Source organism: Neovison vison, chromosome 3, assembly GCF_020171115.1.
Source record: "Neovison vison isolate M4711 chromosome 3, ASM_NN_V1, whole genome shotgun sequence".
Lineage (NCBI taxonomy): Eukaryota > Metazoa > Chordata > Mammalia > Carnivora > Mustelidae > Neogale > Neogale vison.
In genome coordinates, this window is record NC_058093.1 from 9,716,620 (window position 1) to 9,744,101 (window position 27,482).

The window sequence follows — 27,482 nt, forward strand, 5'->3', positions numbered from 1 at the left end:
TTAGATCAAGTCACTATTCTGACCTCTAAACTTGCATGACTTCCCTTCACACTTAGAATAAAATCCAAAGTTGGTACCGTGGCCAACCAAGCGCTATGATAAAGCCCTCACTACCTCTGACCTCATGTCCTACCTCTCTCCTCCTATGACTCAAAGACCGCGCTCTTCATAAAACAGGGTAAGACTGTTTCTGTTTGGGGCCTTTGCACTTGGTATTCCACCAGAAGTTCTTTTCTCCCGAAATACTCATACAGTCCCTCACTTCATTTAGGCCTTTGCTCAGTATCACCTCCTCAGAGGCCCATCTGACCACCCCACACAGATTAGCACCCTCCCTGAGCCCTCTCCACCTCATTACCCCGCTTTTTCTTTTCTGTGACAGGTGCCCAGCAATCGTTGGCTCTATCCAGTCAACCCTCTCACGGACTCCTCACAACTGTATTCAGTAGGCAGTACTGATAGTCGGTTTATAGAAAACGTACAATGGTTGAATAAGGACCTGGGAACAAAGGGGAGGAGAAAAGGACGTCAGGATTTGATGACTTGATTCCTGAAATGGGTAAATTAAAGCAAAGTCGTCGGGTGTGTCCGGACTATGGGGAACCCACACTGCCCACGAACACCAACTGGAATGTTGGCCACACAAAAAGGCAGGCAAAGAGAACGGAGTCTCTTCCCTAAGGACATGACCTCACGTTACCCTCGCAACAACCTCCTGGGTAAGCGCCGGGCATGTGTTAGACCATCATTAAGCAGCGAGACTCCGGAGGCCGGACTTCGCAGCCAGGAGCGAGGGCGGTCCGGCTCGGCACTCACCGGTTTGGACAGTTACGTAATTAACACCCAGAACCTCGAGCTTCCTCCCACCCCTGGGCTGGGCTCTCGTGCCGAGCCTCGCGACCACAAACAGCAGCCAAGAGAACGGGGTCGGTGGGTGAATCCGGGGACGAGTTCCAGCGCGGGAGGTGGGGAGGGCGCTCACCGCGCGTCTCGTGAAAAAGGGGCCTGAGCGCGCGGCTGTAACGAGAGGCCGGCGCCGCAGAGGGGTGTGTCCGGGCGGCCCTGCGCTCCCTCTGATTGGCCAGGAGGATGACGACAGCGTTTACAGTAGGCCTTACAGGAAGTGGGAGCTTGCGTCAGCTTTGCGCTTTCAGGGTGGGAAGAGAGGGCGTGTCTGGCGGCCCACGGGGCCCGCCGATTGGTGGGAAGGCCCGGAGCCGGGCGGCTTGGCCCGCCGCAGGAGGGCGGTGCCGTGGGCCTGGTCCCGGAGGTGGCGACCGGCTTCAGTGAGATGATCATGGCAGCTCGGACCGGTCAGAGGGCTCTGAGGAAGGTGGTTTCGGGATGCCGTCCAAAGTCAACGGCAGCGGCCGAAACCCCGGCTCCGGCGCAGGGGCCTGCGGGGAACGTCAGGTAATAAACACCAGGGGTGCTGCGACGGGGTTAGCTTTCGGCCTGGGCTTGCTGAGTGGGGGGACCGAGGAATTTTGAGGTGTGGCGGCGCCGGACCGGAGGCATTTTGGCGTCTCTAAGGGGAGAGAGTGTCCTGAGATCGGCATGTGAGGGACTCGGACTTCGCGCTCATCACTCGGGGGTGGAGGCTCGCGGGCCTGCTCCAGACGCCGCGCCGGGGTCGGTGACTCGCTACCCTCGCGAGAGGTGGTGAATCCGCGGCGCCGCGGCGGCGCGACTGACCGGCGGCGGATAAAGCGGCCGTCGCGGTACTTGGGACTCTCCCGGGCTCCTCCCCCACGGCCTGCCGTCGCCGCTCTCGGAAAGTTCCAACTTCGCGGCTCGCGGGCGGCCGGCTGCCGGAGTTCGTGGCCCGGCGGCGAGCCCTCTCCTGCTCCCCGGCGACTTGGCCGGAAGTCCTCTCCCTGCGGCGGGTAGGGGTCCTCGACTCCGCCCTTCGGTGCTTACAAAACTGAACTTAGCCGAAGTAGGGGGACCTCGATTTTGTTTTCCGCTCGACTGTAACTTGTCCTGTAACCTTGAACCAGCCTTCGATTTTCCTGGTTGGTTCCTTTTTGGTGGGTGGAGGCGGAGTCAGGAACAATTCCCCACTTCCACCGCTTCGTTTCTTTCTACTAATGACTTTGGAATAAATTGTGCTCGAAAATTACAGTGTCTAAAATGTATCCAGTTGTAAACAGTACAGAATGAAGGGGGAAAGCACAAATGTTAAGTTCCAGGAATTTAGATTTAGTGAAGAATTTTTCAAGTACCCCAAACCCCTGCCAACTCTCAATCCTTTTAGACAAATACTGGTTGAAATTGAAATGAAATATCGCATATCGTTTAGTCCTGCTGAAGGAAACAACCTGAAAAACTAATTCTAAGCAGAACATAGCCTGTCCTGCTTTAGATCTGTTTGTGTGACTCTTATAAAATGTTGGCTTGCAAATAAAACTCTTATTTCTAAGAAAAAATATGATTGTTTTAATGATCAAATTAAGGCTTAGATTCCAAGACAAATATTTATAATAATGAAGAGGGAAGGAGTTTATGAGCTCATTTTTAGGCCAAAGCATTAACATACGTTCTGGCCTTTATTAGAGTATTTGAGATGTAGTATTATTGGAAGGTGAGTGACAAAAGCTGTCCATTTGATTCAGTTTTAATTTCATAGTTGAACGATACATATGACTGTATGGCTCCTCGTTGCAATTGAAGACATCATTCTTGGTAATGTGTGAAAATAGATTTGCTGTCCAGGGCTTGTAACCATAGTATGGGAAATCATCAGGAAAACTATTAGCTTGCTCTAAACACAGATATTTCCTTTGTAATTGTAATCAGATTGTGTAAGGGTTATTTAGGGGGTTTTGGGGGGCAGGGAGAAGGGGAGGTTGGGGCAATGGTATTACATAAACTTGGTACAAAATTCAAAACCATGTACAGTGACAAGCTTCATAGTCAACCACGTCACCTCTTCAGAAGCAGTGGTCTTAGATTTTTTTAAATAAAGGTTTTCAGAGATGCTGCCTTTTCTGACATTGATTTATCAGAAAATTATTAAGTGTGCTCAATATCTGTCTCATAATTGGCTTCCAATAATAGGTGACAGAGTATACGAAAAGTGGGGAAATAGATAAAACTTTACAAAGTCGCCTAAAGAATATCTTACAAGGGAAATGTGATTAGGTATATTGTACACCAGATTTGCTTTTTGTGATCAGTATAACTAACAGAGATCCTAAATTATGTGAGTTTTTAAAGAGGGGAGGTGAATTAACTGCCTACTTTTTTTATTTCCGCTGTTCTGCTTTATTTAGCAGAGTGACTGTCATTCATTTTTATTGGTGTAATCTGACTGCTAAGCAAACTCTATAGGTTTACTCTAAAGAAAAATCACAATGCGCTTATTTTAATATCTCTGCCTTTAAAATAAGATTCACATAACAAACCATATTTTTAAAGATTTTTGGGAACACTAACATTTCTATTCTCTCTAGGAGATGCATCTATCTAAAATGGCAACATCTTTTTCTCTCTAGGAGATGAATCTATCTAAAACTTCTTTTGACTAAAAAAGAATATCATAGATATCTTTAAAAATATGCTGTTACCATCATTATAAAACCAAATACCTCCTCTGATATCCCTTTAGAAAACCTAGAATTCTGAAAGCTGTCTTGTTTTACTATATTTTCCCCATTGTTCATTTTTTTTGAAGTGTTATTTAGAGCTGGATACATAAATACCTTAAAATCTTAAAAGGGGCCAATAAGTTCATCAATACAGTTCATATGTTTTATTCTTTTTTTCTTTTTAAAGATTTTATTTATTTGACAGACAGAGATCACAAGTAGGCAGAGAGGCAGGCAGAGAGAGAGGAAGGGAAGCAGGCTCCCCGCTAAGCAGAGAGCCTGATGTGGGGCTTGATCCCAGGACCCTGGAATCAACACCTGAGCTGAAAACAGAGGCTTTAACCCATTGAGCCACCCAGGCGCCCCTATATGTTTTATTCTTTTCCGTTACATCTTAATTAATAGTTGTGCAGTGTTTAGCTTAACCATTTTCATTGACCTCTATTTTACTGCCTCTGGAATAAGCCCATCTAATATTTGTTTTCAAAGATTTTATTTATTTATTGACAGAGATCACAGGTAGGCAGAGAGAGAGAAGGAAGCAGGCTCCCCGCAAGCAGAGAGCCGGATGTAGGGCTCGATCCCAGGACTCTAGGATCACAACCTGAGCCGAAAGCAGAGGCTTTAACCTACTGAGCCACCCAGGTGCCCCAAGCCCATCTAATTTTTATAAAGAGTGTTAATTGTTCAAAAGTTCTTTCTTGTATTCTGGAGCCCAAATTTGGACTTTTGTTTTACATTTTGGAACCATACTCTCAGGGATCATCCCTATCTTCTGGCTGAATATTCCCCATTTCTTCAACCATTCTTTGTTTGACTTCATTGTCTCTTCCTCCCTGGCCACATTGTAGGGTGTCTATGTCCTTAAAGAAATTTTATTTATATGTAAATCCTATTTTATAAAGCAGATTTTATGTATGACATAAGGAGTTTTGACCAGGCCTTTCTTTACCCTTTTAAAAAATAATTTGGGCCCTCTAAGACTGTGTAACAGCTCACCTGCTGAATCAACTAGTCCTGAAAGTGGATGGAGGGTTGGCCCATACCTGGGCATCGCTGGCGGATGGTGGCCTGTAAGTGGGACAGGAGTGTGTGTGTGGGGGGGTAGCCTCTGCAGTTCCTTACCAGCCCCCAACCCGTTTAAAAAAACTAAAAAAAAAAAAGAAAGAAAGAAAAAGAAATATTCAAAAAAATAATAATTTGGGGGCTCCTAGGTAGCTCAGTGGATTAAGCTGCCAACTCTTGATTTTGGCTCAGGTTATGATTTCAGGGTCCTGGAGTCAAGCCCCATTTTGGGCTCTACCCTCAGCAGGGAGTCCGCTTCAGGATTCTCCCTCTCCCTCTGCGCCTCCAGTGTGCATGCACGCTGTCTCTCCCTCATAAATAAATAAAATCTTTTTAAAAAAATACCGTTTAAAAAAATAATTTGAAGATTTGATTTAATGAAATAACACTCTTTTTTTTTTTATTAAGATTTTGTTCATTCATTTGACAGAGAAAGAGAGAGAGATCACAAGTAGGCAGAGATGCAGGCAGAGAGAGGGGGAAGCAGGCTCCCCGCTGAGCAGAGAGCCCGATGTGGGGCTTGATCCCAGGACCCCGAGATCATGACCCGAGCCGAAAGCAGAGGCTTAACCCACTGAGCACCCAGGCACCTCTAAATAACACTCTTTTACTTGGAATTCTTAAACAGTTTCTCACCAAGGATAAATTCCAAATTGCTTTATCCTGGTTAATAATTCCTAGCGTGATCCAGCTCTAGTCTGTCTAGCATTATCTCATGGTACTCTCCTGGCCCGCTGTAGTGCTGCTACACTATAAGTCTTAGTCTGTGGGTACTGCCAGGCTCTTTCCCTACTACCTGGAATGCCCCCCATCTACTTCTCCTCCTTCCATACACACACACACACACACACACACACACACATTTCTTATGTACATACATAGCTATTTCTCTCTTCCCATGGCTAACTTCTTCCATTAAGTTGCAGCTGAAATATAACCTCAGAAAACTTCTACCCCACTCCTAAAGGAGCTCCCAATTACATTCCCCACCCCCATTTTTTTCTTAGCACTTTTTTTGAATCCTCATAGAGTGAGGATTTAGTCCTACTAAATCCTCATAGAGTGAATTTTTATTTTATTTTATTTTTTTTAAAAGATTTTATTTATTATTTATTTGACAGAGAGAGATTACAAGTAGGCAGAGAGGCAGGCAGAGAGAGAGAGGAGGAAGCAGGCTCCCCGCCGAGCAGAGAGCCCGATGCGGGACTCGATCCCAGGACCCTGAGATCATGACCCGAGCCGAAGGCAGCGGCTTAACCCACTGAGCCACCCAGGCGCCCCGTGAATTTTTATTTTTACCATTATATCCCTACTGCGTAGCACAGAACAAGAACTCAATAAGTATGTGAACTAATACATGAATAGTAGTATAAAATAGTTATGCAATAATCTTAGTAGGGAAAGGCAAAAATATTCGGGTGGAAAAAAGTATATCAGGCATCTATATTTAGAAGTACCCCAAACAAGTCACACTTTAGTTTCCTTGGCATGAGTTTTTACATATGTGCATTGAAACGGAGATTGGAAGGGAAGGAACAAAGCAGCAGGTTCTAACATAGCCACTAGATCTCTAGTCTCCAGTCTCGGAGTAGATCAAGAATTAAGGAACCTCTGTGGATCCAGCTGGGAAGACAACCTGGATAGATGAGTTAGAAAATAGATGATGGAGGGGTCCTGGCTGGCTCAGTCAGTAGAGCATGTGACTCTTGGTCTCAGGGTTATGAGTTCGAGCCCCACATTGTGGGTAGAGTTTACTTAAAAAGAAAAGAAAAGAAAAGAAATGATGAATATTCTAGCAAGTGTATGGGAAGAATATATTGTGACTATAGACTGAAAGCCAACTTTCTGGGAAAGATACCATTTGTGCCAGAAACTTCTAACCCTAACTGTAAGCTGTTATTTTTAGTTTTCTTTATGGCACTTAAGAAACTATTTTTTGTGTGTGTGCCTGTGCATGCATGTGTAACTGTGTGTGTGTGTGAGTGTGTGTGTGTGTGTGTATTTTTCAGGAATATTCTAAAGTTGTGAAGCCTTGTAAAGTGTGATAGTTACTGGGGTGCCAGGCTGGCTGAGTTGATGGAGCATGTGACTCTTGATCTTGGGATCATGAGTTTGAGGCCCATGTTGGGCGTAGAGATTACTTAAAAAAAAAAAAGTAACATTTGATAGTATTTTACAGTCTCATTTGTGTTTTCTTTTAATTTTCAGTGCTACTCTCTTTTTTTTTTTCATTGCTACTCTTAATCAAGTACGTTTTGTCTCTTTAGATATTCAGCTTCCTGTGGCGTACTGATGAGCAGAACTCTTCTGCTACATACCTCAATTTTGCCTAAGGAGATCTATGCAAGAACCTTCTTCAAAATTGCTGCACCATTAATAAACAAAAGAAAAGAATATTCAGAGAGGAGAATTATAGGGTTTGTATAGAATAATAGTTGTGCTAAAAGAGTATGTTCACAATTTTCTGTAGAATATCGTGACTTTTTTTCCTGGATTTTCTTCTTACAGAATATGCTTTGGTTTTTCTAGTTGGGCCTTTCCATAGGTTTTGCTCTTTTATAAATATTTGTTGAATAAACATAATTATATGGTAACTTTATAGGATAGACTTAAACCTTGGTGTGTAAAGGAAGTAATCGAACTGTTTAGACCTGCATTTTTGTATGCCGTTTGTTTTTATAGTGGCAACATTAGTGGTATGTTGGGCCCAATATGTTTATATAGCTCCCTCACATATAGACATGCATAGAAGATAATATAGAGATGTGCTAAGCGGCTCCTACCACTTGGGGCGTAGGTTGTCAGACTTTTTCTGTAAAGGACCTGGTAGTAAATATGTTAGGTTTTGTGGACCGTACTGTTTCTGTAGCAACCAATCAACTCTGTCATTGTAATTGTACCCCAGATGACATATTACTGTAGACAATGTGTAATAAATGTGTGACTCTGTGCTAATAAAACTTTATTTGCAGAACCGTGCAATGGGCAAGGCTGGGCCCTTGATCTAGGGGTTGTATAGAGAAGAGAATAGAGAGAATGCAGTTCTGCTAAACCAGAAATACAGCATCTGTTCATGTGGGAATTTCTACAAGGGGGTCTCAACAGGCCATTAAGTATTACATGAATTCTTGTACAAGTGCATTTCATTAATTTTTTCAGTTGCTTTTTCTGTTCTGATTTTTCTGTAGTGAAGGACCTTCAGCAGACTCAGCTTTTGTCACTAAAATTACCTTTATTACTGGCTAAGTCAGTGTATTGGTTAAGGTAATACTAGCAGCTACACAGGTAAAACCCCAAAGTTTATTTCTTTCTTATGTAAAGTTCAAGTGGGTGGTCCCCAGTATGGGCCCCAGTTTAGGAACCTAGGCTCCATCTAACTTATGCCTTTTGTAATTTCTTAGTCCTCGGAGTCTCTTATAGACTTGATTCTAAACCACATTGAGGGATGCCTGGATGGCTCAGTCAGTTAAGTGTCTGCCTTTAGCTCAGGTCATGATCCCAGCTTGCTGGGATCGAGTCCCACATGGGGCTCCTTGCTCAGCAGGGAGCCTTCTTTCTCTTCTGGCCATTCCCCCTGCTTGTGCGCTCTCTCTACCCCTGCACAGCGATAAATATTAAATAAATAAAATCTTAAAAAAAAATAAACATCTGGAAGGGATTATTGGCACGAACTAGTCACCAGTACCATCTAAATGCAAGAGGGAATTGGGAATAGTAGCGTCTGGGGTTGGGGAGCAACTTCTTCCCAGCAATAACACCATGTAAAGAGAGCCTAAATAACTGGGTAGGGAGACATCCTTGCCAGAGCTCGTATCTGTGAATGAAAAGATAAATAATGCGTTGGTCTGTTTTACTTTTGAATCACTACCAATATCTTTTTTTATGCTGTGTGCCTGTCATTTGACAGGTATTACTGGGTGCTTTATATTTACAGTTTCATTTAATTCTCATAATAGCCATGTAAGGTAGGTGTTGTTATTCCCATTTTAGAGATGGGGAAACTAAAGCTCATGGAGATAATGTACATTAAGTGTCCTGCATAAATCCTAAGGTTTTTTTCCCACCGTATTTACTTATTGTTATTTACTTCCTTATTCTTTCTCACTCTGAAATTCTTTTTATTACAAATTGGTCTTACCGAGTGATCATCTTACCTTTTTTCCCTATTTGACATAAACACATAATATTAGTTACTATTTATTAAGCGCTCTTTTTTTAAATTAAAGATTTTATTTGTTTATTTGAGAAAGAGAGAGCGTGTGCACAAGCAGGGAGGGGCAGAGGGACAAGCAGACTCCCCACTGAGTGAGGAGCCCAACGTGGGGCGCCATCCCAGGATCCTGAAATCATGACCTGAGCCAAAGTCCGACGCTTAACCGACTGAGCCAACCAGGTGTCTCTTTATTAAATGCTTATTAAGCTTTGTGCACTATGCCAAAACGATTTCACTTAACCCTCAAAAGAACCCTATAGAGTTACTTTTCAGTTATGGATGAAGAAAATAAAATTGAGAGGCAGAACACCTACCTAGGGTCATGTGGCTTAGTTTTAGGGTTGGTACTTGAGCATAGTCCTTTCTGACTACCAAGCCCATCCCTTGACCACTATGCTATACTACTTTCTTAGATGCTTTAGTTACAATTTTTAAACATTTCATTATTACATTATTTTATTATTATTATATAAAATAAATTATTTTATTATTTATTACAATTAACTTCCTGGCTGCAAGATTTCATACTTTTTCATGGGATTTATTTTAGCATTTATCTCAAAGTGAGTAAAACCTCAGAGGTTTTAGGAGGTTGGGTTTTTTTTTCCCCCTCCCCTCTACTGTGGACTTCATTTCATGATCATAAAGATTAATTTAAACATACAAAAACACTCATTCTCTCTTATTCCAAAGCATCCCTTTTGTAATTTAGGTTGTGATTGTTTAAATTACTGCATATATTTTTTTCTTTCCCTTTTCGCATTTTTTTTAAAGGTTTTATGTATTTATTTGACAGAGAGAAATCACAAGTAGATGGAGAAGCAGGCAGAGAGAGAGAGAGGGAAGCAGGCTCCCTGCTGAGCAGAGAGCCCTATGCAGGACTCGATCCCAGGACCCTGAGATCATGACCTGAGCAGAAGGCAGCGGCTTAACCCACTGAGCCACCCAGGCGCCCCCCCTTTTCGCATTTTATTGGCCACTGGGAGGAGGTGTCCTCCCTGCCATAAGAGGTGCTCACAGTTTCTTCAGCCGCTCCAAGCTTGGGCCCTGTGGGGTCGCGGGCACTGGGTAGTTGTAGGGCGTGGCCTGATAGATCGTGACCCTGTACCTGTTGAAGAGGGGACAGAATCACACTCCCAGCCGTCTTTGTCAGGCCACAGCGGTGGTCTCAAATACTGTTACCATTTCTAAGTTGAGTTATGTTGTAACAGTGGTGAGTCTTTATAAGAATAATATGAATCTGGTTCTCCTTATTCACTCATCTTTTACGTGTTCTATACACTGTTGGTTTCTGTTTGTTTGCTTTCTATTGAGGCCCTGAAGTTTTTGTGTTGAATTTATTGTAGGTGTTTTGCATTTCTATAGTATAGACTGTTTCCTAACTGTCTATACTGTTTTCTAATATAGGAAAGGCATTAATTTTTAAAGTTCTGTAACACGTTACTTAACTGAATTCTGAATTGCTTCTCTTCTGAATTGATAGTCCTGTAACCTGCAGACTGATCATTTCACGTAATACTGTTACACACATATGTCTCATATTTCATGTTCTGATTTGATTACATTGACCAATACTTTGAAAACAATGTTTTGTTTTCATCTTGAATTACTTAAATTTTTAAATTTAAATTCAATTAATTAATGTAAAATGTATTATTAGTTTCAGAGGTATAGATACATCATGTGCCCTCCTTAATGTCTATCATCCAATTATACCCCCCCCCCACACAGCAGCCCTCAGTTTGTTTCTTATAATCAAGAGTCTCTTACGGTTTGTCTCCCTCTCAGATTCTGTCTTACTTTATTTTTACCTCTTCTCCTCTGATTCTCGGTGTTGTTTCTTAAATTCCACATATGAGTGAGATCATATGATAATCATCTTTCTCTGATTGATTTATTTCACTTAGTATAGTACCCTCTAGTTTCATCCATGTTGCAAATGGCAAGGTTTCATTTTGATGGAGGAGTAGTATTCCATTGTGTATATAGCACATCTTCTTTATACATTTATCTGACAATGGACATCTTTCCACACTTTGGCTATTGTGGATATTGGTGCTATAAACATTGGGGTGCAGCTGCCCCTTCAGAATACTACATTTGTATCTTTGAGATAAATACTTTGTAGTGCAATTGCTGGGTCATAGCGTAACTCTATTTTCAATTTTTGAGGAACCTCCATACTGTTTTCCAGGAGGGCTACACTTGCCTTTGCACCAACAGCATAAAGGGGTTCCCCTTTCTTGGCATCCTCACCAACATCTGTTGTTTCCTGAATTGTTAATTTTAGCCATTCTGACTGGCGTGAGGTGGCATCTCATTGTGGTTTTGATTTGTATTTTTTTTCTGTTGACCATTTGGGTATCTTCTTTGGAGAAATGTCTGTTCGTGTCTTTTGCTTATTTCTTGATTGGATTATTTGTTCTTTGGGTGTTGAGTTTGATAAGTTCTTTATAGATTTTGGATACTTGCCCTTTATCTGTTATGTCATTTGCAGATATCTTCTTCCATTCTGTTGGTTACCTTTTGGTTTTGTTGACTGTTGCCTTTGTTGTTCCTTTGGTTATTTGGGGTCTTTTTATCTTGAGAAAGTCCCAGTAGTTCATTTTCGCCTTTGCTTCCCTTGTCTTTGGAGATATGTCTAGAAAGATGTGGCTGTGGCTAAGGTCACAGATGTTGCTGCCTGTGTTCTCTAGGATTTTGATGGATTCCTGTCTCACATTGAGGTCTTTCATCCATTTTGAGTCTATTTTTGTGTGTGGTATAAGGAAATGGTCCAGTTTCATTCTTCTGCATGTGGCTGTCCAATTTTCCCAACACCACTTGTTTAAGAGACTGTCCCTTTTCCATTGGACATTCTTCCCTGCTTTGTGGAAGATTAGTTGACCATAGAGTTGAGGGTCCATTTCTGGCTTCTGGTCCATTGATCTATGTGCCTGTTTTTGTGCCAGTACCTTACTGTCTTGATGATTATAGGTTTGTAATAGAGCTTGAAGCCTGGCATTGTGATGCCACCAGCTTTGTTTTGTTTTTCAACATTCCTTTGGCTATTTGGGGTCTTTCCTGGTTCCATACAACTTTTAGGATTGTTTGTTCCAGTTCTGTGAAAAAAGTTGATGGTATTTTGATAGGGATTGCATTGAATGTGTAGATAGCTCTAGGTAGCATAGACATTTTAACAATGTTTGTTCTTCCAATCCATGAGCATGGAACGTTTTTCCATTTCTTTGTGTCTTCTATAATTTTTTTCATGAGTGTTCTACAGTTTTCTGAGTACAGATCCTTTGCTTCTTTGATTAGGTTTATTCCTAGGTGTGTTACAGTTTTGGGTGTAATTTTAAATGCTATTTACTCCTTAATTTCTCTTTTTTCTGTCTCATTGTTAGTGTATAGAAATGCAATGAATTTCTGTGCATTGATTTTATATCCTGCCACTTTGCTGAACTCTAATATGAGCTGTAGCAATTCTGGGGTGGAATCTTTTGGGTTTTCCACATAGAGTATCTCATCATCTACGAAGAGTGAGAGTTTGGCTTCTTCTTTGCTGATTCGGATGCCCTTTGTTTCTTTTTGTTATCTGATTGCTGACACTAGGGCTTGTAGTACTATGTTTAACAACAGTGGTGGTAGTAAACATCCCTTTTGTGTTCCTGACTTTAGGGAAAAGTGCTCAGTTTTTCCCCATTGGGAATGATATTTTCTGTGGGCTTTTATGATATTGAGGTACATTCCCTCCAGTCCTACACTGTGAAGAGTGTAGTCAAGAAGTGTAGTTAAGACTGTAATCAAGAGGGGCGCCTGGGTGGCTCAGTGGGTTAAGCCGCTGCCTTCGGCTCAGGTCATGGTCTCAGGGTCCTGGGATCGAGTCCCGCATCGGGCTCTCTGCTCAGCGGGGAGCCTGCTTCCCTCTCTCTCTCTGCCTGCCTCTCCATCTACTTGTGATTTCTCTCTGTCAAATAAATACATAAAAAATATTTAAAAAAAAAAAGAGTGTAATCAAGAAAGGATGCTAAAAAAAAAAAAAAGAAAGGATGCTATACTTTGTCAGATGCTTTTTGTACACCTTTTGAGAGGAGCAGTTGGTTCTTGTCCTTTTTTTTTATTAATGTAGTGTATTAAATTGACTGGTTTGAGGAGGTTGAACCACCCTTACGGCCCAGGAATAAACCCCAGTTGTTTGTGGTGAATGATCCTTTTAATGTACTGTTGGATCCTATTACAAGTATCTTGGTGAGGATTTTTGCATCCATGTTCATCAGGAATATTGGTCTGTAAATCTCCTTTTTGATGGGGTCTTTGTCTGGTTTTGGTATCAAGGTCATACTGACTTCATAGAAATTGTTGGAAAGTTTTCCTTCCATTTCTATTTTTTGAAACAGCTTTAGAAGTATATAGTAATTTTTAAAAAGATTTTATTTATTTATTTGACACAAGGAGAGAGAGATAACAAGAGAGAAAGCATAAGCAGGAGGAGTGGCAGGCGGAGGGAGAGGGAGAAGCAGGCTTCCCGCTGAGCAAGGAGCCTATTGCGGGGCTCAGTCTTGGGATCATGACCTGAGGCAAAGGCAGGTGCTTAACTGACTGAGCCACCAGGCACCCTGGTATTAATTCTTCCTTGTGTTTGGTAGAATTCCCCTGGGAACCCATCTGTCCCTGGGCTTTTGTTTTTTAGGAGATTTTTGATTATTGCTTCAATTTCCTTGCTGGTTATGTGTCTGTTCAGGATTTCTATGTCTTCCTATTTAAGTTTTTGTAGCTCATACGTCTCTAGGAACGCATCCATTTCTTCTAGGTTGCCTAATTTGTTGGCATATAGTTGCTCAGCATATGTTCTTTTAATTGTATTTCTTCAGTGTTGGTTGTGATCTCTCCTCTTTCATTCATGATTTTATTTATCTGGGTCCTTTCTCTGTTGTATTGTTCTTTTGGTTTCTATGTCATTGATTTCTGCTCTGATCTTTATTATTTCTCTTCTGCTACTGAGTTTAGGCTTTATTTTCTGTTCTTTCTCCAGCTCCTTTGGGTATAAGGTTAGGTTGTGTATTTGAGACCTTGTTTCTTGAGACAGGCTTGTATTGTTATATACTTCCCTCCTAGGACCACCTTTGTTGTATCCCAAAGATTGGAAACAGTTGTGTTTTTATTTTCATTTGTTTCCATGAATTTTTTTAATTCTTTAATTTCTTGGTTGACCATTCATTCTTTACTAGGATGCTCTTTAGCCTCCATGTATTTGAGTTCTTTGCAAATTTCCTTTGTGATTGAGTTCTAGTTTCAAAGTATTATAGTCCAAAAATATGCAGGGAATGATCCTTGTCTTTTGGTACCAGTTGAGACCTGATTTGTGACCTAGTATGTGATCTGTTCTGGAGATTGTTCCATGTGCAGTCGAGAAAAATGTATACTCTGTTGCTTCTGGATGGAAATGCTCTGAATGTAGCTGTGAAGTCCCTCTGGTCCAGTGTGTCATTCAAAACCCTTGTTTCCTTGTTGATCTTCTGCTTAGATGTTCTGTGCATTGCAGTGAGGGGGTGTTAAAGTCCCCTACTATTATTGTATTATTATTGGTGTGTTTCTTTAATTTTGTTATTAATTGGCTTATATAATTAGTTCCTCCCATTTTAGGGAAATAAATATTTACAGTTGTTCAATCTTGTTGGAGAGACCCTTTAATTATGACATAGTGTCCTTCCTTATCTCTTACTACCATCTTTGTTTTAAAATCTAAATTTGGGGGCGCCTGGTTGGCTCAGTGGGTTAAAGCCTCTGCCTTCGGCTCAGGTCATGATCTCAGGGTCCTGGGATCTAGCCCCGCGTCGGGCTCTCTGTTCAGCGGGGAGCCTTCTTCCCTTCCTCTCTCTCCGCCTGCTTCTCTGCCTACTTGTGATCTGTCTGTCAGATAAATAAATAAAATCTTTAAAAAAAAAATCTAAATTTGTCTGATAGAAGGATTGCCATCCCAGCTTTCTTTTGATGTTCATTAGCATGATAAATGGTTTTCCACCTCTTTTTCAATCTGGAGGTGACTTTGGATCTAAAATGAGTCTCTTGCAAACGCCTTTTTATCCATTCTGATACCTTGTGTCTTTTGATTGGGACATTTAGCCCATTTACATTCAGAGTAACTATTGAAAGATATGAATTTAGTGCCATTGTGTTACCTGTAAAGTCACTGTTTCTATATGTTTCTGTTCTTTTCTGGTCTGTGTTACTTTTAGGGTCTCTTTTTGCTCAAAGTATCCCTTTTAATATTTCTTGCAGGCCTTTTGGTGATCACAAGTTCTTTTAGTTTCTGTTTGTCCTGGAAACTTTCCTTCTATTTCGAATGACATCCTAGCTGGATAAGGTATTCTTGGCTGGATATTTTTCTCACTTAGCACCCTGAATATATCATGCCAATCCTTTCCGGCCTGACGGTTTTCGTGGATAGATCTGCTGCCAGTCTAATGTTTCTACCTTGCAGGTTACTGAGCACTGGTCCCAAGGTGCTTTCAGGAATTCTCCTTGACTCTGAGATTTGTAAATGTTATTATTATATGTCAGGGTGTTGACCTATTTTTATTGATTTTGAGGGGGGTTCTCTGCTCCCTGGACTTGAATGCCTGTTTCCTTCCCCAGATTAGGGAAGTTCTCCACTTTAATTTGCTCCAGTATACCAATATATCTTCTGCCCCCACCTTCTTCTGGGATCCCAATTATTCTAATATTGTTTTGGTTGATGGTATCACTTATCTCTTGAATTCTCTCCTCATGTTCCAGAAGTTGTTTAGCTCTCATTTTCTCAGCTTCTTTTTTCTCCATCATTTAGTCTTCTGTGTCCCTAATTCTCTCTTCTGCCTCATTTATCCTAGCAGTTAGAGCCTCCATTTTTTATTACATCTCGTTAATAGCCTTTTTGATTTTGACTTTATATTTTAGTTCTTTTATTTCTCCAGAAAGGAATTCTCTGGTGTCTTCTATGCCTTTTTTCAAGCCTACCTAGTATCTTTATAATCATTATTCTGAACCCTCATTCCTACATCTTACTTCTGTCCATACTGATTAGGTTCCTGGCAGTCAGTACTGCCTCTTTTTCTCCTTTCTGAGGTTAGTTTTTCCATCTTGTTGTTCTACCTTGCAGAAAGTGGTCGTTTTTCTATTTGTAGAGTTGCAGCTATTCTTTTCTTAGCTCTCCAGTTGAGTTTACAGGTGTTCAGAAAGATTTTATAACTATCTAGCTGAATTCCTGGAACCAGACGAAACTAAGGTCTCCTACTCCTCTGCCATCTTGGACTCCTCCCCAAAACAACATTATCTAACCACAATAACTAGCTTTTTTTTTTTTTTTTTTTTTTTGTCAGAGAGAGCGAGCACAGGCAGACAGAGTGGCAGGCAGAGGCAGAGGGAGAAGCAGGCTTCCTGCTGAGCAAGGAACCCGATGTGGGACTCGATCCCAGGACGCCGGGATCATGACCTGAGCCGAAGGCAGCTGCTTAACCAACTGAGCCACCCAGGCGTCCCAATAACTAGCATCTTTATCTTATTTCTAACTCTAATGGGAATGCTATTTGATCATTAATGGAGGGAATTACACAGTTTTTATTCTTTTGGTTAATATGGTTATAATAATATAATTCTTGGTTTTAAGCCATCCACAAATCTTTAAAAGAGTTACATTTGATTACTAATTTTTTTTAATGCATTGCTGGATTTTATTTGCTGATATTTAGTCTGCAGATTTTATTTTTTATGTTGTCATATTCAGGTTGGCAGGGCATTATGCTGACTCATTAAAAGAATGAGAGGTTTCCCTTGTGTTCTAGAATGGCTTCTTTTTTTATAAATTACAAAAATACTACATTCTTGTATAAAAACCTAACAGTATGGAAGTATATGTGCTATCTTTACTCCTATTTCTTTTTCTTGAGTTAAAAACTACTTATTGTTGAGGTACTTGGGTGGCTCTGTTAAGCATCTGCCTTCAGTTCAGGTCATGATCTCGGGGTCCTGGGGTCGAGCCCCACATTGTATTTCATTACAGATATTCTATTAATATAACAATTAGTTTCAGGAAAAACTAAACATCAAATGTTTAAAAGTGAGAAATACAGCATTTACTTATAATTTTTCCTAAATGGATAATAGAATTATCCATATCCTTCCTGCTTTGTAAAGTGCTTTTTTTCCATATAATAATATATTGTAAACCTCCTTGCTCTAAAGTATATATTTGATCTTTAAAAAAAGACACAAAACTTTAAAAACAAAGTGGGAGGTGCTTGGCTGGCTAAGTCGGAAAAGCATATAACTCTTGATCTCAGAGTCATGAGTTTGAGCCCCATGTTGGGTGTAGAGATTACTAAAATAAATAAACAAACAAACAAATTTTAAGTATATATTTGATTTAATTCTTTTAAATAATTGGTAGAGAGTTCCTCAGTATGGATATACCGTAATTTACTAATACTTTTTATCATATTAAGCATTTATTACTGTCCATCAGCTGATATGTATTTAAGTTGCTTTCAATTTAGGGTATTTTTTTTTAAGATTTTATTTATTCATTTGAAAGAGAGAGAGTGAGCACATGAGCGGGGGAGGGGTGGGGAGGCAAAGGGTGAAGCCAGCTCCCCACTGAGCAGGAGGCCCGAGCAGGACTCTATCCCAGGACCCTGAGGTTATGACCCGAGCCACTCAGGTACCCTGGTTTTTTTTGTTTTTTGTATTTTTTTTTTTCAGACTCTCAATTTTTAAATGCTGGCCACTAATTAAAATTTCAAAAAACACATCTGTTAGCCAGATTCAGCCCGTGGTATGCTAAATTATGACCTCTGCTTTATACAGATATTTAGCTCCCTTTTATTTTTTTGTATTGCTTTGAAGTCATTCATTTCATCATGTGGTTTAGCATGATTGCCAAATGATTTATTTCCTTATACACACTAAGTTTTATTTATATTCAGTTTTAAGTATTCACGTGCCTTATAACTAGGTGTAGTTAACACCTCCTTTTTTTTTTCTTTCAAGATATTCTATGCAGGAAATGTATGATGTGGTATCAGGAATGGAGGATTACAAGCATTTTGTTCCTTGGTGCAAAAAATCAGATGTAATATCAAAGAGAACTGGATATTGCAAAACACGGTTAGAAATTGGGTTTCCACCTGTGTTGGAGCGCTACACATCAGTAGTAACCTTGGTGAAACCACATTTGGTAAAGGTAATGGTTTTGGTTTTCATTGTTTTTAAATATTTCCCAAATGTTGATTATATCAAATGAGTTAAAGTATAATAGCTTAAAAGTATTTCCCTAAACTAACAAGAGAAGGAGGGTGAAAAAACAAATGATTTGTTATGTCTCTTAACTATACAATTAATTATATAATTAACTATGTAATTAATTATATAGTTAACTATACAATTAAGAGATACAATCTCTTAATTATCCAATATTAGCATTTTTCTTTCCAAACAGAAATTTGACTAGAATATGTAAATAAGAAGCTTTTTCTTTTTTTCTTCATTTGAGGATTACTGACCCTTAGGAAAGATTGGACCACACAAGTGGAAAATGTTTAAAGTTAATTTTTACCCTAGTTTTTTTTTTTTTTTTTTTAAACGTTAAGGGAAAATGAGAGGATAAAGAAGGGTAAAAAAGATACAAATGTGGATGACAAACATTGTTGAGGTCATCCTGCCATGCAGTGGGTACTGAAGTGGGAGGTAGTTACATGCATTATACTGATTATCTTACCCTTGTCAGAAGAGGGGACATGTATAGACAGATACCCAGGCTTAAACACACAGAAAGGCAGAATTCCATTGAGTTCTTGTGAATTCTTAGAATTTTTTGACCAAAGGCTTAGAGCTTAGTTGTATTTTATGCCCATGGGATATCGTTTCTTGGTAATTAGCCAGAGCTAAATGCCTTTGTCAGCTTCTTGTTAGACACTGAAGGAGGTGGTATCTCTCATACCAGAGAAAAGTCTACTGTCCGGTGAAGCTAAGACTTGGAGTCCACACTCGTCTTACTCTCAGACTTGAACTCCACTTAAAAGGCCATGTCCCAGTGGGACTTTGCCATTGTGAATGGTTCCACCTGTTTGTCTCATAGTTTTGGAGTTCTTTACTACTATACTGTGCTGTCTCTCTTACAATAGCTAGCATTGTAAGAGAGCTCTTTGTAGGGCTTTACTGGAATTATTAACTTGTTCTTCTCTACAGCCCTTTGAGATTCAAATGTTAATTGTTCTCCATCTTACGGTTGAGCAAATTAAGGCTTAGAAGAGTTAGGTAACTTGCCCAAGGTTACAGAGCCAAGACTCTGGCTCAGTCTTTGACACCAGTGAGTATCTCTATAATCTTAAACCGTTTTTCTATTTCCTGACCTTAGTGTCTTATAACTTTAAATCTTCATGAATTATGCTGCATCTAACTAAAAGAAATCTTGCGGGGGGAAAAACCCTGCGTTTGGTTACGTGTTCAACATGCAGTCTGCTTAGAATTTCTCTCTCTCTCTCCCTTTGCCCCTGTGTGCAGTGCTCTCTCTCTCTCTCTTCCTCTCCAATGAATAAGTAAATCTTTAAAAAGAAAGAAAAAAAATCTTCATAATAACAGCTATGAAATGATCATTGCCATCTCAATTTTATGAGGCTTAGAGAAATTATGAACCGTATGCAAACTCATACTGTATGTCAGATCCCAAAGCTATTTTCCATTAAAATAAGCTTCTTAATGTGCTAATTTATTGTTTGAAGATGAATTTGAGAATAACACACAACTACATACACTAAGCTTTCAGTTGTCCCTGGGTTCATGTTTTGGATTTTAGTATCTAATACAAGCCTGTGGCACAAAATACAAATCATTAAAACCAAGGGATCAGCAGAAGCCATGTGGCTTTTTTTCTGCAAATTATTTATTGCCCCAAATATGCCTGTGACGTATCAGTAATTCTACTGTACATGAATTTGCAATGGCCAGAAGCCCTTGAAGGTTTTCAGCAGATTTAATAAAGGCATTGGTTCAGGAAATCTTACTGCCTGGGTCACAGGCTAAACATTTTACATGCCGTAGTTTGTATGGTGTGGGTCAGTTCATCAGAAGAACCAGTTGTAGGTTGTCATCATAACACCTCCTATTGTAGTCAGTATCTCTTCTGTTAGGAATGAGGCTGTTAGCAATATCTAAACATACCAGGAAGGGCGCCTGGGTGGCTCAGTGGGTTAAAGCCTCTGCCTTCGGCTCAGGTCATGATCTCAGGGTCCTGGGATCGAGTCCCGCATCGGGCTCTCTGCTCAGCAGGGAGCTTGCTTCCCTTCCTCTGTCTCTGCCTGCCTCTCTGTCTACTTGTGATCTCTCTCTGTCATATAAATAAATAAAATCTTTTAAAAAAAAATAAATAAACATACCAGGAAAAATTTGTGGGTTCTTGGGCTAGATTATTGGTATGAATACAGCCACATTTTGTGAAAAAGTAGTCAGAGGAATTTGGTATATTATAGTGAGTATTCCCAATAACTGTTTCTCCTTCATTGTTAAATTTCCTATAAGCTGCCTTTTTTTTTTTTTTGAGAGAGGGATTGAGAAAATCTTAAGCAGACTCCACTTTCAATATGGAGCCCTTTATAGGGCTCAGTCTCATGACCCTGAGACCATGACCTGGGCTGAAGTCAAGAGTCAAATGTGTAACTAACTGAGCCACCTAGGCACCCCTCCTATAAGCTTCTTATATGATTGTAAAGAAGGGTGACCTTAAAATTCAGTAACTGAAATAATAAGATTTTATAGTAGATTGTTGATGCTTTTAAAAATTAGATGTTCATTATTGAACTGTATATAAAACTGAACCCTTGAAGAAAACTTTCACTTTTCCCCACTGACGTAGCATAATGTGACTAAATTTAGTTATTACTTAGCTTTCTGATGAATATTACTTTATCATGTCTAAATAAATTTTAAAACACTGGTTTCCATTTTAACAATTAAAATATTTTCTTTTATAAATGTGGAAACAGAGCATTTCTCTGTAAATGCTTTTTAATATGGATGCAGTTGATTTTCTTTATAATGATTCTACCGTGTTTTCATCTGATAATTGACTCAAAAGAGTTTTGATGAAGAGGCAGTGAGGAATAAACTGTAAATATATTTTAAGCTCTTTGGCTTCTACTTGAAACTATCTTTGGAGAGATCCAGATATAATCAAAATTAATCCTCCATTCTTTGTTTAGGGAGCCAATAGCTGGGGAAGAAAAAGTACACTCTGGGGGAAAAGAGGTTATATGTGCAAGTCCTTTTTGGTGATCCGTAGTGTGTAAGCTCATGGGAGGGACATCTAAACTGGTAAGAGAAATACATTATCAAAGAAAAAAGGGATAGAGGCACCTGGATTCTCTCTCTGCCCCTTCTGTGCTGCCTCTCCATCCCTCACCCTGGCCCTGGCTTGTGAGTGTTTTCTCTCTCTCTTAAAAAAAAAAGAAAAAAAAAAGGGTAGAGAGACTTGATTATTTATTGGCCCTGGGATATGCCAAAAGAGGTGGAAACTTAAGGCTTAATTGGGGATGGGGGTGTTGACTTTGATTTTTGTTCTTTTTGTTTGTTTGATTTTTAAGATTTTATTTATTTGAAAGAGCACTCTCGTACAAGAGTGAGGGCGGGAGCAGAGGGAAAGAGAGAAGCAGAGCCCCCACTGAGAAGGGAGCAGCCTGACTGACATGCAGCTCCATCCCAGGACCCTGAAACCATGATCTGAGCAGAAGGCAGAGGGTTAATGGACTGAGAGGCACCCAGGGGCCCTGGGTGTTGTCATTGAAATAAGAATTTAAAAGATGGTTTGCTGGTGAGGGAAGGTGATACGTGTTCTTGAGATCAGTTGTCTACTAGTATTAAGGCCCAGATAGTGTCTTAGGATACTAAGTGAAGAAGCTGAACTTCATTCAAAGTCATAATCAGTCCTGACAGTCTTCTAGTGACTGGGATTTTGGCTGCCATTTTTTCACACTGCAGGAAGCAGCTCTAAGTGGGTCTCAATCAGCCTTCTTTGAATGATACAGAATGGGAAATCTCAAGATGCCACTGTACATAACATCTCTAAATACCGTGTTTCAGTGTGTACATACACATCTAAAATAAACATGAACACTGAAGAGATTAGAGGTTAGAATGGATCAGGGACATGGGCCAGGGCCAGACTCAGGAAAACTAGAACCGCAGTTGCCCTTTTCCGTGTTTCTAGAAATAGAGAATAATGTCACTAAATGTGACAGCTGAGAGTAAAATCTTTGGTAGGAAAGGAGAATTCTAGAACCCTACTTGGGATCTGTGCCAGATACCTTATAACTATTTTATACTTATAAGCTATTAAATATATATTGGGCAAAAATATATATATTATATGGCATAAGATATATATTATTCTTATTTTATAGATTTAAGGAAATATGGTACAGGGAATTAAATTGTTCAGGATTACTTATAAGTGGCAGGGCCGGAAATAAACTTCCAGAAAAATCAATTCCTGTTTTGCTGATGGAGGAGAAAACTGTGAGTACCCTGAGTGACAGCAGTGAAGGGGGGAACCTACAATCTTGGGGATCCCAGGAGGAAAGAAAATGACTTATAGGGGCGCCTGGGTGGCTCAGTGGGTTAAAGCCTCTGCCTTCGGCTCAGGTCATGATTCCAGGGTCCTGGGATCGAGCGATGCATCGGGCTCTCTGTTCAGTGGGGAGCCTGCTTCCTTCTCTGTCTCTCTCTCTGCCTGTCTCTCTGCCTTGTGATCTCTCTCTCAGTCAAATAAATTAATTAATTTAAAAAAAAAAAAGAAAATGACTTATATTGGCAAGAGATTACTTCCTAGTACCAAACTGAAAATGAGGTGTTTTATTATCCCCTGTGATCTGACGTACAAACATATTTTAGAAAGAAATCATCCTCAAGGCACCTGAGTGGCTCAGTTGGTTAAGCGACTGACTTGTTTTCTACTCAGGTCATGATCTCAGGGATCTCATGATCCTGGAATCCAGCCCCGCATCGGGCTCTCTGCTCGGCAGGGAGGCTGCTTCCTCCTCTCTCTCTTCGCCTGCCTCTCTGCCTACTCTCTCTCTGTCAAATAAATAAAATCTTAAAAAAAAAAAGATTTTATTAAAAAAAATTAAAAATTACAAAAATCATTCTCAACTGTAGATTCTAGACAGTCTAAATGGTATTTTACTGCAATTTTTTTTTTTTTTCCATTTCATTCTAGGCATCCTGTACTGATGGGAGGCTTTTCAATCATTTGGAGACTGTTTGGCGTTTTAGCCCAGGTCTTCCTGGCTACCCAAGAACTTGTACCTTGGATTTTTCAGTAAGTTTCTCTTACAGCTGTTGGTTTGTTCCAAGTATCAGGTGAAGTTGATAAAGAAGAAATTATCCATTGATTAGAATCCACCTGCTGTCATGAATTTCACGTGCATAGTGATTACTGAAAGATGGCTTTCAGAAAATCTCAAATTCTGAATATTGAATACCTTTTTCTATACTAACTTTATAAGAAGGAATACTAATGAATCTTTCTCTTTTTCTATTTCTTGAAACCTTGAATGGTCATTCCTTCTCTATTGTCTCAAATTTATAGGTTCACAGATTATAAGATACATATTATGACCTCACTAAGAGCTTAATAAGAGTTTATTAACACCAAATAAAATCTACATATTGCTTTATGATACAGAAATAAAGTGCAGAACGGGGAAAATGTGTTTGTGTTTCTAAAATCTAGGGACTATGGTATTTTCTTGTTCACATCACCTTAGCTATAGAAAACTTAAAGCCACTTGTGGCTTTTCTTTGAACAGATAATACATGAGTTATTTTCTGTATTTGCAACTCAGGCATTGCATTTCAAGGAATAGTCATAATTTTGATTAAATTACTGTATGCTGCTGTTCTAAGCTCTTGAGTTGTTTTCATTCAGAAATTAGTGGACAGTAATGGAACAGTTGGGGAAATTTGAATAAGGCCTGTGTAGATTAGATATTAGTGTTATTACCTAGTAGCATTAACTCTTAATTTCCTGGCTTTACTAATTGCCTTGTGGTTATATAAGGCATTGAAAAAGGGAAATTTGGGTGATGGGTGTATGAGAAATCTTTGTACTATTTTTCCAACGTTTTTTATAAATTTGAAATTACTTCAAAATGAAAAACTACCAAAAAAATGAAAATTAAAGCAGTTTTTAAAGTTAGTGGGAAAAAAAAAAGTTAGTGGGTATTTGGTTCTTAAAAAACTATTTCTCAAACCACCTGCCTTGACTTATATCTTGAGGAGTTATAAATGAAGTTCTCAATCATTGTTCACTTAAAGATTGTACCACCTGCCCCATCTGTTTTGTGGCTCAATCTCTTCATGCTGCTACTTTTCCCAGAATACCCATCAGCAGGATTAGTTCCCTACTTTATTTCCTTTTGAGAGATAGGATAGATCTAAAAGGGGTACATTAAAAAAGAAGCCAGAATAATATGGTGTTCATTCAGTAAAGCTTTTTTCCAGTTTTCTTTAACTAAATAATAAAAGCAGATTATTTGTCTTGAAACGACATTCAGGCTGTGTTTACTTAAGCTTATGGCACCAGCAGGAGTTGGGTTTTCTGTGGAAACTGAGCATCTATCTTCTGAGGGAGGTTAAAAAATTTCATCTAGATATACCCCTCCAGCTCAGCCTTAGATACTGGCCAAGCAGCCCATTTCACAGTGTGTATACCAGTACTCTAAGTAGAGACTGTGTTAAAGAAAGATCTTCCTAAAATAATTAACCTTTTCCTACAGATTTCTTTTGAATTTCGCTCCCTTCTGCACTCTCAGCTTGCCACACTGTTTTTCGATGAAGTTGTAAAGCAGATGGTAGCTGCCTTCGAAAGAAGAGCGTGTAAGCTGTATGGTCCCGAAACAAGTATACCTCGGGAATTAATGCTTCATGAAGTTCATCACACGTAAAGGGAAAAAGAACTGGTCACCTACTTATAATTTTAGCTTATTCACTTTTAGGAAGTGCTTTTACCATTTGCCTTCAGGAGTCAGAAAGCATTTGTTAAACCCAGCTTTGATTATAAATCTGCACCATTGAGAATTTGCACTTGGAATATGGAACCACATGTATATAGAATTCAATCAAGTGTAATTCAGAGTAATGGGTGTATTAGCATGTTTACGATAATGGGATGTCATCACTATTGCTAGAATATGGACAGCACTCTTACCAGAAATTGAAAATGTAAATTTAAACCTTTTAATTTGAAGGTTTTTATTTGGTTAGTTGAGATACTCACGTAGTATGTATTCTATTAACCATATCACTTTTAAGTTATTAAATTCAGACTATTTATAACTTATTGTCATAGGACATGCCTCTTAGCTTAGGATATTTGGATAATCATCAGATATTTAAAGTAAACTTTGACTTAAAAATACTGTTAATGAAGGTTCCTTGGCTACTTTCCTTATTTTTAAATTGTTCTTATGGGCGGTAGGTAATTCAGTGCCATGTATAGTGAGATTAACTCCCAGATAAACAGTGAATATTTTTTTGGTGAGTGGTCCAGAGCTTTAAGCTACTTCTCTTGTAGTTTGCAACCCTTTCCCAGGTACTTTCACTACTCTTTCAATAATGCTGATTGTTCGTCAAATCTTGCCTATAATAGTGGGCAACGGATGACGATAAGTTGGTTGATATGTTTCCAGCACCATGCATCCCTATTTTCTATTTATTGTGTGTACTCACTTTCAATGATATATTTCAAACTGATATTTTTGTAAACAAATCAATGTCGAAGGACTGAAGTGGTAACTTAATAAAGTTAATTTGTTTATTTTTTGTACAGTTATTTTGGTTATTGAAATCCTATGTTACATCCCTGTGTATTTTTTTTTTAAGATTTTATTTATTTATTTGACAGACAGAGATCACAAGTAGGCAGTGAGGCAGGCAGAGAGAGAGAGGAGGAAGCAGGCTCCCTGCTGAGCAGAGAGCCCGATGCGGGACTCGATCCCAGGACCCTGAGATCATGACCTGAGCCGAAGGCAGAGGCTTTAACCCACTGAGCCACCCAGGTGCCCCTATCCATGTGTATTTTAACTAGACGTAGTAAAGTCTCACTGTAGCATTTTATGAAACAAATCTGGGCAAAATTCAGTCTTCCTTTAATTAATATTGACCTTCCTTTCACTCCATACCCAACAACGCTCTTGCATTACCTTTCTAGTCAGAGTGCTGTTTATTTCCTCAGGTCAACGAGGAACCTCAGTAATTAGCTCCCTACATAAAAGCACGTTTGCATCAATTTTTTCAATAAATCTGTTTTGACTGTCTGCCGTGTACCACTTGCTGGTTATACGGTGGTGAAGGATTCCTACAGCCTGCTCCGGCTTCACATGGGTAAAGCAGTGTCTTTCCGCTTACAAACGAGGTATCCCCTCAGAGTGTGTGTAGTTTGTATATAATTACCTTTTTTTTTTTTTTTAAAGATTTTATTGATTTATTAGAACGAGCAAGAGCATGAGGGGAGGGGAGAGGGACAAGCCAATGGGGCAGGGGAGGGGGACAAGCCAATGGCCTGCTGAGTGGGGAGCCTGCTGTGGGGCTCAACCCCAAGACCCCGAGATTATGACCTGAGCTGAAGTCAGACCCTTAACCAACTGAGCCACCCAGGTGCCCCTATAATTACTTTTTCAAAAGCAAATTATTTTTCAAATAGCAGAGATAAGGTCCAGATAATATGTTTTATCCCTGCTTATATTCCTTTTCTTTTGACTGATAGAAGAACCTGTAATTTATCACTGTTCTTGTAAATGCCATAGATAAGCTCTCGGGTTCAGAATCTAACTTAGGGGTTGGGATCTAACTGAGCTGCTACTATGAGAGTATGTAGATGCTAATTTTGGTGAGGGAGCCCAAGAATACACAAATATCACCTTGATCTAGCCATCCATCTTAGTCAACCATGAGGTTCCCTAAGTAAGGTGAGAAGCCAAATTACAGTAAGTAGAGATGGGATATATATATGCCCAGGCATCCGGCTCCAGTCCCTATGCCCTTCGCTTTATCTAGTACAACACTCTGGAGCCCATGACCTGTGGACTTCAGCTTAGCATCAGTGCTTTCTGTACTGGAAGAGAGAAAACAACATTTTTATCAACTTCCCTTGAAGGGACTTCTGGGTCATTGGAATCTTAGGGGAAGTTTGATGGGATAGCACTGCTAGGTAAGGTTTTTCTCTCGGGAAACCAAGAGAAACTTTTCCTTGGTGTTTTCCTGATTTTGAGGACATGGTTTGCAGCTACATCTGTCACTTTGTCGCGGAAGGAGGAGGCAGTAATTCCGGAGGAGCCAACTCGAACATCAAGGGCTCAATGAACCAACCTTGCAATTGGCAACTTTGCCTTCATGGTTACATGAGAGAACAGCGTTCCAGTGTGCTGAGACCACTTCAGGTTCGGTCTTCAGTCGTTCACTTCCTTGCAGCCACCCGCTGTCCTGCGGTCTGCGCTGGTTGCTCTCTGGGCTGTGGTGCAGCTGTCATCCTAGGCCTCCCCTGTCGTGATCCCAGGATTTCCCTGCACCTTGCTTTTGGAAGCTCCCTGTATCCTGAATCTTGGCCT

General features: G+C 39.9%; 1 protein-coding gene across 1 annotated transcript; it reads left to right on the forward strand.

The window, feature by feature from the left end:
• Positions 1 to 1,251: 1,251 nt before the first annotated feature.
• COQ10B (coenzyme Q10B) lies at positions 1,252 to 25,693 on the forward strand. Its single transcript, XM_044241223.1, has 5 exons — positions 1,252 to 1,413; positions 6,923 to 7,072; positions 17,875 to 18,067; positions 23,093 to 23,194; positions 24,654 to 25,693. Exons 1-5 carry the CDS (start codon positions 1,292 to 1,294, stop codon positions 24,819 to 24,821), a joined length of 735 nt encoding a protein of 244 aa, XP_044097158.1. The 5' UTR covers positions 1,252 to 1,291; the 3' UTR covers positions 24,822 to 25,693.
• The last annotated feature ends 1,789 nt before the right edge of the window (positions 25,694 to 27,482 follow it).

Excerpts from the sequence above, each read along its gene's own strand:
- COQ10B (XM_044241223.1), top strand. The coding sequence starts at position 1,292 with ATGATCATGGCAGCTCGGACCGGTCAGAGGGCTCTGAGGAAGGTGGTT. Across the intron at positions 1,414-6,922 it reads GGGCCTGCGGGGAACGTCAG|ATATTCAGCTTCCTGTGGCG; the intron begins GTAATAAACACC and ends TTGTCTCTTTAG. Across the intron at positions 18,068-23,092 it reads TGAAACCACATTTGGTAAAG|GCATCCTGTACTGATGGGAG; the intron begins GTAATGGTTTTG and ends ATTTCATTCTAG.